Source organism: Equus quagga, unplaced genomic scaffold (genome assembly GCF_021613505.1).
Source record: "Equus quagga isolate Etosha38 unplaced genomic scaffold, UCLA_HA_Equagga_1.0 203_RagTag, whole genome shotgun sequence".
NCBI lineage: Eukaryota > Metazoa > Chordata > Mammalia > Perissodactyla > Equidae > Equus > Equus quagga.
Window position 1 is genome coordinate 7,745,030 of NW_025798627.1, and position 14,744 is coordinate 7,759,773.

The following is a 14,744-nucleotide window of genomic DNA, read 5'->3' on the forward strand; positions in this document are numbered from 1 at the left end:
CTCCAGGCTATTTTAACTTTTGGGGAATTGTCAGGCATCGTGATCCCCACCCCAGCCAGGAGTCATGACTGGTCTCTGAGCCTCCTCCCTCCTACTCACTCTTCACTACTTCTAATCACTTCCACTAGGTTCTATGGATTTGCCTTTGAAACGTCCCCTCATTTACAGATGAGACTTCTGTCCTTCTCCCTTCTAGCCTAGATTATTGCAAAAGCCTACCAGATCCCTAAACTACACTGCCCTTGAGTTCCTCTTCCTCTGTGCCCCAGAACAGTTCAAATCTCCAGACTGATCTTATCTCCCCTTCTACCTGCTTAAAAGTACAAGCCCTTAGCATACAAGCCCTACATGACCCACGTGTGCTCCTCCTCTTCTACCTTATTTCCCCCTGCCCAGCTTGCATCCTACATTCCAACCTTTGGGAACCTCATGAATTTGGATCACTGACATGCCATGTGGTTGTATCTCTCTGTCTCCCCTTCAGTCCTTGGCACTTACTGTTCCCTCTGCCTAGGACACTCTTCCCCAGCACTTCACACTGCTCACCCCCTTACCCCTTCAGGACATTACTGAGATACCACCACCTCAGTAAGGCATCCCTGGCCACCCTATTAAAACAGAACAGCATGTCCCCACTCCCACACAGTCCTTCTCCCCTTCCCCACCGTGTTTCTCCGAAGCACTTGTCACCGTTTACAACATCATTTATTTTACTCACTTCTCCTGTTGATGGTCTCCCTCTGCTAGAACGTATGCCCAACAGGGCTGAGATTTTTGCCCAGTACATGTGCTAGTACCTGACACATGACGGGCACTCAAATATTTAACAAATGCTAAATGACCGCATCAACACCATTCCCTCTGATGGGGAAATTATTTGCTGGGTTTAGAATCCTATTCCCTTATCTATGCAGCAAAGTCATCCTCCAAGACTCCCACTGTCCCATCTCCTAGCTCCTCAGGCAGGGCTGAAGCACCTCCATGGCACACCAACAGCACCTTTTCCCCAGGGGACCCACACTCAGACACTTCTGTGAGTACAAGGGGGCACTATGAATAATTATGTTGACAAACCAGGAATGACCAGGGCCATCCAGGGACATGTGGACCAGAATATGTGGTCACTCTACATCTCCTGCCTTTTTCATGGCATTTCTCTCTCTTCTGTGGTTATTTATTTATTGGCCTGTCTCCCACACCTTGAGGACAAATTCATCTTTGTATCCCTAGCTCTTCACAAGTATTTTGGGTGCTTAATGATGCTGATCAAATCAATGAACAATCACTTCCACTTGGGGACATGGGACCCCTGAGACAGGGTGGGGCAGGGAGAACACACCCTGGACAGTGGGGACAGCAACAAGCCCCCTTCCTGGGGCTGGGACTCCAGGGCCTGCTCCCCTTTGCATGGATTTTGGCCCCATGACAGCCTCAGTCCCCACTTTTGGTTCCCCAGGCTCCTAGGCGTGGGCCCCCTATGCACTTCTCTGACCTCTGTTTCTATCATCGCTGCCTTTGCTGATTTCCCCAGACTGGATGAGGCGCAGGATTTGCTGGCCCCTGTCTAGACAAATTCCCACATCACTCCCTCTGCCCTACCTACCCAGCCCAACTGCCAGTATGTCTTGGCAACAGACCATGGCAATGAGTCTTATTTCAGCAAGAAAGCAGTGACCCTCCCCACCCACCCTGAACACAGCCTCTCTAGACAGGCTCCCCACATGGTTCCAACTGTAGTTCTCTCTGTCAGGGAGGAAGTGTCAGACTAATCCTTCTCAGGGCTGAGGCCTCAGTGCCACTCCTTTGGATGAAACGGATCTCTTCCAGAACGTTGTAGAATTTCTCAAGGCCTGTCAAAGACATGTAACATTCTGGCAGGAAGCAACCAATTTTGTTGAGAATCAAACGCTGCCCTTTAAGATTATCTATCATGGAAATAATCATGTATGCTGGTATGAATGTGTGCTTCGCTTTACAACAGCATTTTCAACACACACTTCCTTTCAAGTCTGAGATGTGCATTTTGTGAGAAGTGATATAAATTCTAATTAGGGATCTAGAAATTAGGATTCTGAGACTTCTCAGACATACAGATACACTTTTCATTAATAAATGTGTTCTTATATCACAATGATTTTCATGATAAAAACATTATGGTGGCATAGAACCAATCTTCCAACTTTAATTTAAAAGGGTTCACAATCTGCAAGAGCAATTAGCTGAGGTCTCTTTCTGTCCAGGTACATACTCTAAAAGAAACTGTTTTGAAAATAGCCCCAAGAAAGCAACAGACTGCAAATAAAAGTTGGAGAGTCAAAGGCGGTAAGTTCAGTTGATGGAGCTTCACAAAAGCTGAGTCTGTGCTTGGCCCAGAAATGTTCCTCACCACGGACCCAGCCTCAGCAAGCTGGCGATTTAACAACTGTCCTCCACCACATCGCCACTGCACTGCTCACAGGAAACGTGCCTCTAAACCAAGAAGTGTTTTAATCCATGATCATCCAGAATCAAATAAGTGTCTGCCCAGGCTGAAAGCAAACACGGGGACTGTCTTCTGCTTCTTTTGACCCATGACAGTCATGCAGAAAGGAAAAAGAGAAGTTTTAACTATTTTCAAGATGGTGTCACTCCATACAAAATGGTAATGTAAGTGTGTAGACTGGGGCGTAATGCAGAGCTGGGATTCCCTCCCGCACAGGAGCTCATGTAGATTAGAGATCGATGCAGAAGCAAAGTCTTCCAGACTCCAACCTACCGGCCGCTGCCTGACACTGCCTGAGAGAACACGGCCCCGGGTGCTTTCAGAGAACACCACTGAAAGGCACACTGTCTTCCACAGAACCTTCCCTCACTGTCTCTATCCTCTTTCCTCCTGATGATTTGGACAATCTTGTTTCGGTAAACTTAAGTCTGAGGATTGTCTCCCTCACGGAGACAGGAATTTTATCCGCTTTGTTTGCTGCTGTATCCATGCCTAAAGGAGAGCCTGGCACACAGTAGGTTCTCAGTGAATATTTGCTCAGTAAATGAGTAACTTTTCTAAAGCAGCGAGTAGAAAGAATGCTAGATGGGAAAGCATAAAAGCCTATTCTGCAAGTGGTTTTTGGGAGGTACTGGATCAATGAGAGGCTCAACTATTCCAAAAGTGAAATGAGAGAAATAATACAAAAGCCTCAGCGACATGACATCACATCAAGACACACATACATACTCTCTCTTTCTCTACCCCCGCCCTTTCTCAAGCACTTTCACACTCAGTTACACAAGCAACCTCTAAGAGAATTCAAGATCGAGCTGTCCTGAGTTCTCAAAATAAAGAAAATTTTATTCACAGAATTTCAACTCTGCTGTAGAGAAAAATACTGATAACATAAGAGGGACAAGGCCTGGGTCTTCTGCCCTGGATCTGAATGCTAAGGTCTGGACACTCAACCACAGCACTTGTACATTTTGAGATACAGTAAGAAATCTTCTTTGTAACATTAATCTGGTTCAACCTGAGTGGAATAAAATGATAACAGGAATAACAAGGACTCAAAATACACAAGCATTCTAGCTACGTCATTCTACGGGCAATAGCACGTGGTCCTGCAAAATCAGTTTGGCACAAAATGAGGAGTCAGAGGTTCCCTAGAGACAGAGGGCTCACATCTGGACAGCTGACATCGGCACTATCCAAACCCTCCCATTGATTACTTTCCTATTTTTAGGTGAGAGTAGCCAGAAATTTTTCAAAGCCTTAAGCCACTTCTCTCAGTTTATAAAATTTATTGCAGGATTATTCATTTACTAAAATGGAAAGATTGCTTGCTTCAAATAGTACTTGTAAATGCCTACTGTCACATGGCCACCACATCATATCCTAATCTAAGGACACATTCCAGCTCCTTCCTGGGCTGTGACCACAAGGATGAGTTGTTGGCAGGGGCCACAATCCGCTCCTCCTTCTCGTGGCAAGTTCCCCTTGCTAGGCACGTCACGTAACTAGATGGTAAGTGCTCCACACATCACGAACAAATTGAACCTTAACACTCACTGGTGAGGAGCACTATAAAAACAGTATTTTAGCTTACTTTTTTATAAAAATGAGAAAAAATCTCATACTGCATGATGTTTTGAATAAACTGCAGTTTATTCAAATTTATTCCCGGTGGGAATAAATTTTATATCAAGAACAATTTGATTTTATTGAGTTATCACAGATGAGATAAATACAAGTAAAATGTAATGCAAAACTACTTAAAATCTCCTTTGTTCTACAGTTACTGAGCTCTTAAGACAAAAGCACAGAGAGGGCGACACAGATGTGCAGGATAAATTTCCTGATCTACAGAAGCGTCTATCTCATTAAAGAGGATGACACCGAAACAGAATTAACCACAGTAAGAAAGGTGGAGCACATGAGTGATGCTAATAACTGAGAGGCAGGGAAAGTCACCTGTGGGTTAGGCTAGAGCTGATCAAGCCTTTCAGACAGACCCTAGGAGACTGGCAGGATTTTAACATGAGCGATAGGGTATGGGGTGGGAGAGGTAGAAAGGAAAAGACATGAAAGGCTGTGACTCAAAAGGAAGTTCCACGAAGGAGCTGAGTGGTATCTGGGGCTGGAGAGGAGAGCTAAGGCTGGACTGTGGAGAGCTTGAACACCAAGCCAAGGAACTCAGAGTTCACTCAAATAGCCACAGGGAGCCCATAATGGTTTCTGGGAAGGGAAGTAGATGATCCAATTTTAGGAAGATCCATGTGACGGTGATAAACTTTATCTAGAGCCACAAGGTCAAAAGGCAATCACCCAGCAGAAGGCCAGTGGATTTGGCGACTAACTGGCAAGCGTACTGTCACAGTGCTATTCCAACTGAATGAAGACAGATTAAATGGTTCAATTATTTCCCTCGCCTCTCCCCTATCATTCTTTCGCATCTGGGAGGTTCGGCGATCTGAGGCTGCTCTCCATGAGTGCAGCTACTGAGTTGTCTGAAATGTACTAAGTCCTCGCTGGGACATATAAAAAATTCCTTATGTTCAAAGAATTTAAAAATCCCACTGGAAAGACACTCTTTGCACAATTAGAAAGGCAAACAGTGCCATGTATGCCGCCCCACGGTGCCCTCATTTCTCTGGGCATGCCACCCACTGACATCACACTCAAGGTGTGGCCCCAAATATACAGATAGGAGCTCAGAGAAGAAGAGGGTAGGAGAAGAGGCAGGACAACATAAAACTATTTTTGAAAAGGAATATAGGAAAGAAACTACTGTTTATTTTCATTTTACTCATTTATACATTTCCACTATCTGAAAGTCAACGTACATAGATGGAATGTAAACATTTTTCAATTGTCACAAATTTAAAGAAAAATCATTTCTGGACACCTTCAAAAACACATGAGCTGTAGGGGAACTATCTAGATGTTTTTTGGGTTTTTTTGAGGAAGATTAGCCCTGAGCTAACTACTGCCAGTCCTTCTCTTTTTGCTGAGGAAGCCTGGCCCTGAGCTAACATCTGTGCCCATCTTCCTCTACTTTTATACATGGGACGCCTACCACAGCATGGCGTGCCAAGCGGTGCCATGTCCGCACCCAAGATCCCAGTGAACCCCGGGCCGCCGAGAAGCGGAACGTGCGCACTTAACTGCTGCGCCACCTGGCCGGCCCCTAGATGTTTTTGAAGACTAACAGTGAACAACAGGTCAAATTAAATTCCAAATGTAATCTGGGGTAAATTAATTGGCAAAATTTTCAAAGTGTAGGGTCTGAGCAGCTGCTTAAGTTCTTTTTTATTCAAATTGGAACCAGATTCTTGAAATAGTTATGGTTAGAATGCATCACAGGCCTAAAGTCATCTTATCCCATTACATCGCAAAAATCCTATTTGCAACTCTTAGGCTGGGTTTTAGTAGGGAACCTAGCTGGCATTGATCGTGTTTCAGATACTGTCAAGGACAGACATTCACAAAGAATAATGCAGGAAAATGCATTAAAGGAAGAGGAAAACGTCCCCACCATGGAGGAGAAAGTGGTGAGACAGAGCCTGTTAGGATGTTGGAAATGTGTCCGCGTATCTCATATTACAATAATTACCATCATTATCACTGTTAATAGCAGCAGCTCTCCTTTACTCCAGGGCTGTCAGAGTCCATGCTAAGCACTTTACGTAAACCAGACAGTTATATCATCTAAACATGGACTAGATATTTAGCCCTCACAAAAATCCCACAAGTTAGGAGCCAGCCCAGTGGTGTAGCAGTTAAGTTTGCACGCTCTGCTTTGGTGACCTGGGGTTCGCCAGTTTGGATCCCAGGCCCAGACCTAGGACCACTCATCAAGCCATGCTGTGGCGGCAGCCCACATGAAATAGAGGAAGACTGGCACAGATCTGAGCTGAGCAACAATCTTCCTCAAGCAAAAAAAGAGGAAAGTTGGCAATACATATTAGCTTAGGGCCAATCTTACACACACACACACAAAAACATCCCACTGAACAGAGCAAATAATTTAAGTTCTGAACTACAGCTCTTTCAAGTAATTTGCTCCAGATTACATAGTAATACATACATTGTAAATGGAAGAGCTGGGACTCGAACCCAAGTTCTGTTCAATATCCAGTCATGTGTCACTTAACAACAGGGATACAGTCTGAGAAATGCATCATTAGGCAATTTCGTCGTCGTGTGAACGTCATAGAGCGTATTTACACAAACTAGATGGTATCGCCTACCACACACCTAGACCACACGGCACTAACATCGTGGGACCACTGTTGCGTATGCCGTTGACTGGAATGTTGTTATGCAGGGCGTGACTGTTACTTTGAACACTTACTCTCTGGTGCTAAGAATATTACGGGGGGCAAAAGCTGGCACAGTAGGTGAAGCTGACCTGAAGCAAATAACGCCACAAAGAAATGTTAAACTGTAAGAGTGACAAGACTAAGAGACCTGCCCTTGGCAGGGACGGGGTGAGGGATGGCTCCTCCCTGAGGTCTAATGCAATCTAAGATCCAAAGGAAGAACAGGAGTTGCGTGAGGAAAAGGGAGAGAAAAGCATTCCAGGCAGAAGGCACAGCATGTGCAAAGGTGACGTGGTGGGAAGGAGTGTGGTAAGGACTGAAAGAACAAAGCGAGATGCGGAGGAGGCTGTGATACGAATCCAGCAAATTCAGATTCATTGCATAAAAGTGTACCTTGCACCCCACACGCAGTGTTTTATAGACCACAGTAAAAACTTTTTGTCTTTATCCTAAGCAGACTGGGAATTTATTTTATTTTACTTTATTGCTGGTTGTGGTTGTTTTCCTCGGGGGTAATGGGGTGAACTAGGGTAGCATAGCAGTGCCATGCAGCTTTTTACAGGAATCCTTCAGAGGCGAGGATAAAAATGGACATTCCAGAGCATGAACTTCTACGTTCTAGAACAGACATCTATCAGATACCTAAACAATCCTCAGAGTGGAGACTTAAGCTGCAAATGGAAGAATGGCATGCAGTCTCTGGAGGTAAACTGAGGCACGGCCAGGCTTACCTTGGAGGGTTTGGGGTGCAGGAACACAGGCAAGCTGAGGGCAGGGGGATGGAAGCGCACAGTAAGATGCCCTAATGTGAAAACGGGAGAACGATTTCTAGCTGAGGGGGCAGCAGACAACTTTTTTCACACCCTGGCTCCCCACCCAAGTGTGTGGCTGTGGATAAATTCCTTGTCCCTCTGTGACAACTTCTCCATTTGTAACAGTACCTACCTCAAAGGGTTATTTTGAGAATGAAGTGAGTTATAATACTCATGAAATATTTAGAGCAGAGCCTTCAGATAGTAAGTACTCAGTAAGTACAAGCTATTATTATTATTTTTGTTAATATTATCATTGTAAAAGATCACAATTTGTGGTAAGCAGTTAAGGAAAGGAAAACATTTGTACATATACACCTAAGACATGTTCTCAAACTTGCACGCACCTAAGAATCATCTGGAAAGCTGGTAAAAAAATGTAGACTCCTGGCGTGTTTGAGGTGAAGCCTAGGAAACTAGATTTTCCCTAAGCTCTTGGGGGATTCTGACACAGTTGACCTAAGCACCTTCCTCTGAGAAGCACAGCTTCAAGGCCTGGAATTTAAAATAAATATTCAGGCATCAAGCCCAGTGGTTAAAGTTCCAGGTGCTCTGCTTCAGCGGCTGGCTTCACCGGTTTGGATACCGGGCCTGGACCTACTCCATTCATCAGCCATGCTGTGGAGGCATCCCACATACAGAAAATAGAGGAAGATGGGCATAGATGTTAGCTCAAGGACAATCTTCCTCAAGCAAAAAAGAGAAGGATTGGCAGCAGATGTTAGCTCAGGGCGAATCTTCCTCAAAAAAAAAAAAAAATTCAGGCACCAAAAAAAGTATTTCATTGCAGAGACTGACCTATAGGGATAACTTTATAAAACAAATTTCAGATTTTATTTTTGTTAAGGCAAAATGAAACAAGATCTCTTGCAAAAATCTACTTTTAGAAGAAAACCAAGTAATCAGAATCTGCTTGATTGATAAAATATATAGTGCCTAGTTTTTAATAACCATTTTCACAAATTATTTAAATCTTGAGTTCCAAATGGCCCAAAGATGTCACTGTATCTCGCATTATGAAAAGAAAGCAAAACAAACATCTGGACAGTGGTATATATGTTCTTTAATTATTAGATTTTATTTTCTATCAAAATTCATAGACCCCATCTTCAATCATACAGAGATTCTTTTCTGCTAGGAAAGAACTAAAAGTCAGCAGGTTCTTTCACTTTAATTCAGGGTTTCCCAACCCCAGCACTGAGTTATTATTGTAGATTATTATTTACAGGAATTATTTACACTAACAAGTGACCTCCTTCAGAAAAATTAAACAAGTGACTAACTTAGAGAAGGTGAAATCATTGGCCGAATGCATACATCTGGTGAACAATGTCTGCAAAGATGAGAAACTGAAGGTATTATTTACTCCTCTTGCTTAAAAACTTTTACACAACCCCACACTTGGGATTTTTCTTGACCCACCAAGAATATGGAAACGCTGCTTGGGCTCTTTATAATAATAAGCATTGCACATTCTTGTTTTATTTGCAAAAGTAATTAGCAGCAGCTGCTACTAACACAGAATTTTTTAACAGAAAATATTTTACATATTAAACCCAAATATTTCAGAATTTAAAGAGCCTGACGCCAAATGAAGTACTTGCCTTTTTTTACATTTAAAATAAGGCATAACAATTAACTTCTACATTCCCTCATCTAATTAAAAAAAACAACTACAATACTTTCCTGAGACTCAAATGGAACAGCTGGACACATCTGTCAACTACACATCTTTGGAGCGAAAGAGAAACTTAATGCTTTAATACGGTACTTACATGTGAGGGCTCAGCTCATAAAAATTCCTATTCCTGTAATCTTCCACTTTCTCAGGTGAATAAATGGGCAGTGAGCGGTATGGGTTAACGGATATAACCACACTTCCAATGTATGTCTGCAAAAGAAAGAATTCAGTATATCCATTAGCACATGGTGGACTCTAACATCTTAAATCTTAGTGTCGCATGGTTTCAGCCCTCTAAAAACACTAGTTCTACTGCTAACCATTCATTTGATACTTTCACAAACACTTTACATCTCTGAAATGATGGTCGATAATGTTGACTGATTTAGCTGATAAATGGAAAGCATAGATTTATACATTGAAAATACCTTTCAAAATAAATCTCTCAATTAATTTATGATCCTGGATAAGAGTTCTCCAAAGCCCTGTCAGACTTGCCAAAAATTTCATCACCAACCACAGCTAATTGCGAGCAAGGGCGGAGCTTCCCCTGATGGCAGTTAGAACTGGGCTTCCTTCTCTCATCTCTACCCTCCTGTTTCAGTCGACACTAACCCAGGGCTTTCCCTCCTCCCTATCCACACCCACTCCCATCACGTAGGGCCTGGACTTTGGCGCTGCCCTTGCACAAGCCTGTCAGTCTCTACAATGGGCTCAGACCACGTACAATTCGGTATCAGAGCCACAGTTATCCCCCAGGATTCAAACAACATAATTTCACATTATATCTAATGCACTGTAATATCAGAATTTAAATGTACTTTCTGAAGAAGAGACCATTTAATGTCGAATTTAAATTTAATGTAGAATTTAAATTACTTTTGGAGGGATCAATGCTATATTTTAGCAGACACTAACTGTCTCACACTACAAACCAGAACACTACTTATCTTCCTTTCTATTTCGATCTTAAACTCCTGACTGCAAGAGTAGCGTTGGCTTCGTTCATTTTGTACAAAAACTAGCACAATGACACAAGCAAAAGTCACTTAACCGTAACTCATCTTAGCAGCTCCATTTTTCCTTTCAGTTTTGACATTATAGAGATGCAGGGGGAAGATGCTAACAAAATAATAAGCGATAAAATTTTTTTAAAGAAAAAGATGAAAGAAAGAAAGAAGAAAAAAAATCTCCTCCAACTTCCCAACCTTTCCATTGTCAGGCAACAAAAGGCAGCATTTTTAAAGCAACAAGTTGTCCGGTATCACCACCTTTGGATTCAAAGAGATTGTCAGATCTTTCCAGAAAATTAACCAGAATATAAAATGGGATAGTAGAAACGTTCTACTGCTTTTTTTTTTATATGGGTCACAATTATTTTAATTATGAAAGACTTCTCCCCCAACCTGGAAATCTGAACAGGTCATTTTTATACAGACTTTCATCCTATAAGAACATAATCTTATCAAGAGTAGACAAGACTGCTGTTGTGAAAGAAACACAGCTCCCATGCAATTTTTGTATTTATTTCTGAGATTCTATCACCAGGACCCAATTAATGGGGCCTGACAAGAGATGACTCCAAGTCTCCTAACTTATCCCATTGCAACAAGACTTTTTCAAGATTTCTTCACAGTCCAACCCACCTAGGCAAGTAGATGAAAGATGCTGGAGACCAAAGAGTTGTCTGAATAGCTTCTAACTAATATACTAGAAGCAGTGCATTGGTAGATATAAAAATATAATGACTGGTTACTCCTTTAGTATCTGTTGATTAAAAGATCAGTCTTCTTTAGTAGAAAAGTACATGAATCTCCCTTTCTGGATAATTTCTTGAATACAATAATTAAAACATATATTCGCTGTCAGCAGAGAAACCAACGATCAAGTTGCTCTTTAAAACCGAACTTCACAGTGCTAAACTCTTGATAAAAATCTACCTCTTCTTGCAGAGAGAACAAACTCTGCTGCCTCAAATCCAAAATCAAAAGCCACACTACCAAGTTTTAAGTTTCTCTTTGTTACTTGTGACTTTTATACATACCGAATTACACGCACTTTTTTCCCCAGCTGTTTCTCTATCACCTAGAAGAGGGCTGGCCCATTAATGATGTCCCATAAATATTTACAAACTGAACGAACAACTGACTCGCACAGGGCCCGTTCACCACTAAGAGAGTGGATGGTACCAACCACTGACTCTCATAGAATTACTCTTCAGCTGAAATGTAATACCAAGTACATTGCATACAGTGCCTAATATTTTATTAAACCTGTATGCCACATGTTGTCACTGAACAAATCCTTGAAGTACATCCTTTCACCTCAAGCTCCTGGTCCTACTGTGGTAGACCGTTTGCAAAGATGGCTGGAATAATTCCTTCCACCCCTGTATGCACATCACTTGGAAATGTGACTTTGCCATTCTTTCTGTATCAAGAGAGTTTATTTCTCCGCCCCTTCGATCTGGATTTGTCCTTGTGACTTGATTTGACCAAAGGGACATTACAAGATGAGACACAAGCAAAGGTCTGAAAAGGATTTGTGTATTAGGATGTGTCCCCCTTTTTATAACTCTGGCTAGAAGCCAGGATGTGAACGAGCCTGAGCTAGCCTGTTGGAGAGGTCATGCAGAAAGCCAAGGCACCCTGAACTACAAGTCTGACAACTGTCAGACACATGAGTGATGCCATTCTAAACCATCCAGCCCCAGTTAGGCCACCAGATGCCTAAAGCCACATGCATGATCCCAGGTGAGACCAGCAGAAAACACACCAAGCTGAACTCAGTCTAAATTGCTGTCCTAGAGAACTGTATGCAAATAAATGGTTGTTGTTTTAAGCCATTAATTTGGGGGGGGGGGGGGGCAAGGGGGCTGGTTTGTTACACAGCAACAATTACTGATACACCAACATAGCTGAACAAGTCTTATCAATCTAAATAAGCAAACAGTAGAAGAAACTGCTCTCTCTCCACTCCAGTTTATGTGTATGTTTCAGATATGTATCCTCTAACCTTGAACTTCCAGTAGGTACGTCCTCTACCATGATACCTGCCCTTGCTGTTTATGGGTTTCTTTCTTGAAGGTTCTATGTGCATTAGTCAAAGATTTAAATATTCCCGTATGTGCCAACAGAATGACTCAAATTGTTCACAGTCACAACCCTCCTTTCTCTGAGACACAAAAGACATTTCTGACAGCAGCTGACTGGCTGGGTGGAGTTTACAATTCTCCTCTAGTTTTAAGCAGCTACTCATTCTACATTCAGGTAACTGCAGAACCCAATTAAACCTCCTTTTTGGGAGTCGGAACAATAGTGACCAAAAAGTTCGTTTTTACATCAATTAACATTTGGACTTACAAATGATACACTTATTTTTTTAACAAGCAGCTGTATATTAATGTAAAGTTGGTATTTTCTTCTTGCATCATGCTGTGAAAACAACGGTAAACTAACTCATTAAGTAACCTCTGGAATTAAGACATCAGAGATAAGACACAGAGCTTTTTAAAGTCAAGTGTGTGCATAAAAGGGCTGCACATTATGCGCCCTTTTTATTCTGAATATGCCAAGGAGAAAAAAAGAAAAGTATGGTACACCTTTACAAAAGGGAACAGCAACAAGGACCCACTTCTTGCCCTGGAAATAAGAGGTAAGTATGTACTGCATCCAGCACCAACCAGCTTGGATGGTGCCAGTACCAAGAGAGCCCATAAAAGCCCTCTGGCAGTTTAACCCATTCCTACTAGGCCTCTTCTGTGGCTGTGTTCACACTTCAACCTGGTCCTTATGTCCCAAAGGACTCACAGAGAAACTCCTACTGGAATCCAGAGGATGTTCTTCTCTTGGTTGATCACACTGAAAAAGACTCCTTCCACATAGTGGCCAAGACTATCCACCACTTAGGTTCTATCTGTCTTCTGTAACAGAGACAAGTCTGGCTCAATACCCTCAATGTATGTACTCATGCATGTATGTATGTACTTGCTCAATCAATGTGCTTTTTTACTCAGTGTAACCAACCTCGTAACCACCCCAGCCACTTCTAGCTCACCACCTCCACGCTCCCCCAGCACCCCCAAGTCCTCAGGCGTGTGCACACCACCACCATGGAAAGCTCCCTCCATGGCACTGTCCTGTGGGACCAGCCTCTGACACTGACGAGGGGAAGAGGAAGGGAGGGAAGAGAAGGGGGATGGAAGAGAAGCAAACAAGAAAGAAGAAAAGAAAAAGGGAAGGGGGAAAGGAAAAGCTCCACCTTGCTATAAAAGGCACATTCAATTAGTAAGTTTATCTTTCACTTCTCAAGGGCAGACAATAAATCAAGAATGTACAAACATTCCTAAGCCAAAACAATCTCTGCCTTCATATTTTAGATATCTCTAGCATTCCAGAACAGATGCCTTCTGAATAACCAAGTAATACTTGAATATTCCTATTGTGATTACACTGGAAACTGAAGTCTTTTCTGGAGGATGCCATCCAGTGACCTCCACACTCCAGACCACAATTCAGAACCCAGACATATAGAACCCAAAGACCATACACTTTATTCTATAAGAATGTTCTTCCAGGGCCCCATCCTCAGAGATTCTGTTTTAGTGGTCTGGGGAGGGGCCATGTCTCTCTATCTTTTAAAGTCTCCCCAGATGAAGTAATGTGTAACCAGAGTTGAAAACCACTGCTGTGGCCTTCGCCTTCAGGACTCACAGGACCACGTTTTACTCTGAATTGCAGAAACCATGCTAGTGTTGCTGTTGGCCTATCTCCTATCTTACTTTCCCCTTTAAATATTCCTATGTAATTAATTCCGTAAACATTTAGAAAAGAAAAGAAAATCCTTCTAGCTTTACTTACTTTCACTTAGCCATGTTTCTAAACTTGGCATATGGTATCTCAACACACTACAGAGAAACAGAAGCAACATCTGTAAATTGGAGCTGTTCTACAGCAGTGTATTTCAAATATCTGGCTCATTGTAAGAGATAAAATTTTCATCATGACCCAGTACGTGTATTTGAGTGTCTGTTTACATACATGCACACACACATATATGAAGCAAAAATTTCACAAAACCATAAATACCCTTCTCAGATGCGACACACTGATATTCTCTGTTGAATTACATTCACTACAAAATTCTTTAAAACGGCAGGTCCTAACTCACGAAATGGTTTTCGTCACCCATTAATGGGCCGAAATCGCAGTTTAAAAAATACTGCTACAGAGCCCTTCTTAACCTTTTTTTTTCAGTTGTTGATCCCTTTGAGATGCCAACAAAAGCTATGAACTCTCTCCTCAGAGAAAACACACATAGCATATGCCCGTAAAAGTTTGCACACAGTTGACAGAACAGGTCAAGAACTCCCACCCTAAAGGAAGAAACAATGGCTACTCATGGAAAAAGGAAAAGAGAGAGTGTCAAAGAGAAGCAAAGAAAGAAGGAAAAGCAATAAAAAG

General features: G+C 42.2%; 1 protein-coding gene across 7 annotated transcripts in view; it reads right to left on the reverse strand.

The window, feature by feature from the left end:
- The window catches only part of LOC124233468 (unconventional myosin-Ib), a 180,001-nt gene that overhangs the window by 119,224 nt on the left and 46,033 nt on the right, over window positions 1-14,744 (reverse strand). For all 7 annotated transcript variants that reach the window (XM_046650573.1, XM_046650577.1, XM_046650574.1 and 4 more), the window contains one exon: window positions 9,377-9,492. In XM_046650573.1, coding sequence (XP_046506529.1) covers window positions 9,377-9,492 — 116 coding nt within the window. The remainder of the gene's footprint in view (window positions 1-9,376; window positions 9,493-14,744) is intronic.